Source organism: Numenius arquata, chromosome Z, assembly GCF_964106895.1.
Source record: "Numenius arquata chromosome Z, bNumArq3.hap1.1, whole genome shotgun sequence".
Lineage (NCBI taxonomy): Eukaryota > Metazoa > Chordata > Aves > Charadriiformes > Scolopacidae > Numenius > Numenius arquata.
This window is the reverse complement of record NC_133616.1, coordinates 85,386,281-85,391,326: the sequence shown is the minus strand read 5'-3', so window position 1 is coordinate 85,391,326 and position 5,046 is coordinate 85,386,281. Positions and strand designations below refer to the sequence as shown.

At 48.5% G+C, this 5,046-nt stretch overlaps 1 protein-coding gene across 1 annotated transcript; it reads left to right on the top strand.

Moving 5' to 3' along the window:
- The first annotated feature begins 2,797 nt into the window (after positions 1-2,797).
- Positions 2,798-4,822, top strand: ZBTB5 (zinc finger and BTB domain containing 5). The gene has a single exon (XM_074166666.1). It carries the CDS (start codon positions 2,798-2,800, stop codon positions 4,820-4,822), a length of 2,025 nt encoding a protein of 674 aa, XP_074022767.1.
- The last annotated feature ends 224 nt before the right edge of the window (positions 4,823-5,046 follow it).

Sequence of the window (5,046 nt, the reverse complement as noted above, 5' to 3'; positions counted from 1 at the left end):
GGAGGGGGAGGCGATGGGTGGCTGGGGAACAGCAGGTGCTCTTGCGTTATCTCCATGCTGGCAGGGGCTGTTTCATGACAGATTTTGTGACCTCATGGTTTTAGTCTTTGTGCTTTTATGTTAGTTTGCCATGTCTTCTGGCATGTATTCAGATCTCTTCACCTACTATACTACCAATTCCCTTAATTTTATGTAGCCCAATGTTAGTCCAAGTGCAGCAAAAGCCATAGCCTTGAGCTTTGTCCTGTTTGTCCAGCTTCTTCCTAAAGCATTTCAGAAGTCTCCAAATCAGATGATGGTATCTGTTTGTCACACAGTAGTGACCTTAGTAGCCTCAAGACAAGCTATAAACAAAGAGTATCTGGATCTAAGGCCCTACCCAATAGCTGCCTGTAGTCCCCTGCCCCTGACAAAGCAAAACTTTATTATTTAATGACAAGAAGTGTTACAGAACACAATGACTCTGCCCGCCCCTTTCACAGCAGTTGGAGACATTGGCAAGTGTTGACTGAGGAGACTAGTGTTTTTAAGTCCAAGACAGTTTGTAGCTGTGGGCCTAAAAGAAAAGGGGGGCCCAGCTTTGCACCCTCACTGGATGGAGAGCCCAGCCTGTGTTCAGCTCTGGCTCCTTCTACTCTGCCAGCAGATGGTGGGGCTGGGGAACCTCAGTGAGCCCCAGCCTGAGCTGCCTCTGGGGCATTGGGACTCACAGGTGCGGAGGGGAAGCAGGCGGGTTATTGCAGGGAGCAGGGGCACACAGGGCCTGTGTTAACGTCGTTTTCTCATCAGAAACCTAGTCTCATGCTGCTGGTAGAATAACTCCTGAACTAGTTCAAAAGAAGTATATTCTTTACAAAAGAGGAACGAGAACCCTTCTGCTTTCCTGTGACGTGGTCATGGTGGCAGTCCAAGGCGGGGGAGGTTTGCAGGTGTACTTTCCTCGTTTGAGCTGAGTTGCAGCCAGAAGCCTATGGATCTTTCTGCTTCTACAGCTGCCTGCTTATGTACGGAGAAGTGTGTAAATCCATCAGTGATCTGTGCCTGGCTTGGCTCTTTGACCCCTCCTGGCAGGGTCTTACAGCAGTCTGTGTCTTGGAGGTGGCAGTGGCCCCTCTGACCAGGCCGCTGGCCTGTGGGAGCGCAGGGCATGGAGCTTCGAGCTCTGCAGGGACAGAGCCTTCGTGGACCTGTGCTGCTGTCCCTCTGTGCCTGCTGTCTTGGGAGCTTCTCTTCATGTACCTGAGGTTTTGCTTTTTCTGCTGATCCTTCCAAGGAAGTAGTTAATCTATGTCCATCCAGGTGCACAAAATTGCAAAGTAATTAACAGTCTGCATCAACAGCTGTACCTGTTTTTCTCTGAATGAGTGTATGTACTTGGCAGCCACCGTCTCTCACCTGAGCGTACCTTCTGAGCAAAGTTGCTGCATAAAGTGAAATACCTGCAAAGAATTTGAAATACAAACGTTGTTTTTGAGCAAAGTTTTCTTTACTGGCCAAACATGGCTATTGGGAAGCTTTGTATGCAGTTTACTCATACAGCTTATGGCCATGCACGTATGCAAAGGCAGCGTATGATTTGTTCACGACGTGTGTGTTTGAGGGCAGAATTTCTAAATTGACAGAGTCACATTTGATCCCTCTTCAAAAGTATAATTCTTCTTGTGTGAACTTTTATTTTAGCTGCTTTGCAGTCTTGTGTCACATGATACTGCGGTATTGCTATAGAAAAATAAACATGAACACAAAAATGTGTGTGTGTGCCCTATACATGCAACCTTTCTGCTCCCCAAATCTTACACTTTCTTGATTTGTCATGAGAAAAAGCAGAGATGTCACAAAAGTCACTTACTTAGTCTTTAGGTGGGTCTAATAAGATTTGGCTTATGTTGTGTTAATGGAAATTTAAGAAGAAAATACCCCTGAGTCTAGTTGTCTTGTTGACAACTTGTTGAGGTGCGTCATTTTGTCAAAAGCTCCCCTTAACTTCCTTATGGACCAAGGGTGCTCATAAGGAATAGCAGGGACAGAGGTGGCTCTTAATGTTGGCACACTTTTATATCTTATTACTGTTTTATTTATGTTGTGGGAAAAACAAAAGACTTCCAATGAAGTGAATTCCACTATAGTGAATAAGAAAATTGTATTCCACTTTGGATAGTTAAAGGGGGCAGTTTGAGATAAGAACTGACCACTTGCTCCAGTGCAGAAGTGTTTCCCTTCTTTCCCATTAACTCTCTTTTCTGTGTTTCCGTGTTAAAGCAGATACTTGGGTGGCAGTTCTGCACAGTAGCTGAGAAACTGCAGAAAGTCATTTGCAGAAGGTGAAGATGGATTAAATAAGATGAGAGTTAAGTCCAGACTTTTTGGTGGGAGGTTATCTAATAATGTGAGCAATTTATCAAAGGTCGCAGTAGATTATTCACAATTAGATTTTTTCAAAAAAGACGGGATTAGATTAAATGTTTTACTGAAGAGTGTTTTAGTTTGGACAGGCGCTATGGAGGTGTAATGACTTGCGTTACTCAGTCTGCAGCAGAGCTGCCTGTGAGAGGTCTGGTGCTGAGGTGGCTGTTACTCAAGTTCAGCCCCGTGGCAGAACCTGTGTTTTCTTCCTCCTGCTCCTCAGGATTGCTGGCTTTGGTACAGTGCCGGTGGGGCAGTGGTAAATTAAGGTCAGCCTTTGTTCATTGGTCTTTCAGCTGTCATCTTTCATTTTTAAACCCATTTCTACTGTGGTCTGAATAGGACTTTGGCCATTTTTAATATTATCATTTCTTCTGTTTTGTTTTACAGGATCATGGATTTTCCAGGACACTTTGAGCAAATCTTCCAACAGCTCAACTACCAGAGGCTTCATGGCCAGCTCTGCGACTGCGTCATTGTGGTGGGGAACAGGCATTTCAAAGCCCATCGCTCTGTTTTGGCAGCATGTAGCACACACTTCCGAGCCCTGTTTACTGTAGCAGAAGGAGACCAGACTATGAACATGATTCAGCTGGACAGTGAAGTGGTGACAGCAGAAGCCTTTGCAGCTCTGATAGACATGATGTATACATCCACACTAATGCTGGGGGAGAGCAATGTTATGGATGTCTTGCTGGCTGCTTCTCACTTGCATTTGAACTCTGTTGTTAAAGCTTGCAAACACTACCTTACCACCAGGACATTGCCGATGTCTCCACCAAGTGATAGAGTTCAAGAGCAAAACGCGCGCATGCAGAGGTCCTTCATGCTCCAGCAGCTTGGACTAAGCATCGTGAGCTCTGCCTTAAATTCCACTCCAAGCACAGAGGAGCAACCAAATGCCATGAGCTCCTCGATGAGAAGTAACATAGAGCAGCGCACTACTTTTCCCATCCGTCGCCTCCACAAACGTAAGCAGTCTTCTGAAGATCGGGCCAGACAGCGCATCAGGCCTACCATGGATGAGTCTGTTTCCGATGTGGCTGCAGAGAGCGGGCAGTCAGTAGTTCATTCACGAGAAGATTTCTTCTCACCAGATTCACTGAAGATTGTGGACAACTCTAAGGCCGATGCTGTTGCTGATAACCAGGAGGATAATACTATGATGTTTGATCAGTCTTTCAGTGCTCAGGAAGATGCTCAAGTGCCCAGCCAGTCTGACAACAGTGGAGGAAACATCTCACAGATGTCCATGGCATCCCAGGCAACACAGGTGGAAACCAGCTTTGACCAGGAGGCTGCTTCTGAGAAGAACAACTTCCCATGTGAGAATCCAGAGGTCAGTCTGAACGAAAAAGAGCACATGAGGGTGGTGGTGAAGTCTGAGCCCTTGAGTTCCCCAGAGCCTCAAGATGAGGTGAGCGATGTCACCTCCCAAGCGGAGGGCAGCGAGTCTGTAGAAGTGGAAGGAGGAGTAGTGAGTGCAGAGAAGATAGAACTGAGTCCCGAGAGCAGCGATCGTAGCTTTTCGGACCCACAGTCCAGCACCGATAGGGTGGGAGACATCCATATTATGGAGGTGTCCAATAACCTGGAACACAAGTCTACTTTCAGTATCTCAAATTTTCTAAATAAAAGCAGAGGTGGTGGCTTCGGTGCTAGTCAAAACAGCGACGACAACATTCCAAACACCACCAGTGACTGCAGAATGGACAGTGATGCTTCTTACCTGATGAGTCCAGAGTCGGGGCCTGCTGGTGGCCACTCATCCACCACCGCTTCGCACGTCGAGAATCCATTTACCGAGCCGGCAGACTCTCATTTTGTGAGACCAATGCAGGACGTGATGGGTCTCCCCTGCGTGCAGACTTCTGGGTACCGGGCGGCAGAACAGTTCGGCATGGATTTCCCACGGTCGGGCTTGGGCTTGCACTCCCTGTCAAGGGCGATGATGGGCTCGGTAAGAGGTGGGGCTAGCAGTTTTCCTGGCTACCGCCGCATCGCCCCCAAAATGCCTGTGGTCACCTCTGTCAGGAGCTCCCAGCTGCAAGACAACTCGTCCAGTTCCCAGCTGATCATGAACGGGACCACTTCCTTTGAGAACGGGCATCCATCACAGCCTGGTCCCCCGCAGCTGACCAGGGCGTCTGCAGACGTCCTTTCCAAGTGCAAGAAGGCCTTATCTGAGCACAACGTCTTGGTCGTGGAAGGAGCGCGCAAGTACGCCTGCAAGATCTGCTGCAAGACCTTTTTGACCCTGACGGACTGCAAGAAGCACATCCGCGTGCACACGGGGGAGAAGCCCTACGCCTGCCTCAAGTGCGGCAAGCGGTTCAGCCAGTCCAGCCACCTCTACAAACACTCCAAGACGACCTGCCTGCGGTGGCAGAGCAGCAATCTGCCCAGCACTTTGCTCTAACCTTCTCCGCCTGGCACCAGGAGGAGACGTCTGGCTCCTGGAAGCGCCACAGGAACACGAACACTATATTCTTCAAGGCTGCTCTTGCCGGTGAGCGAACACTTAATGTGTGATGGTGCCACACACACAAAAGTCTTGGTTCTGTCGATTGGGGATATTACTGTACCTACCTCACAGGGGCGCGGTGAGGCATAACGAGCCACGAGCTCGTCGAGCCGTGCTGT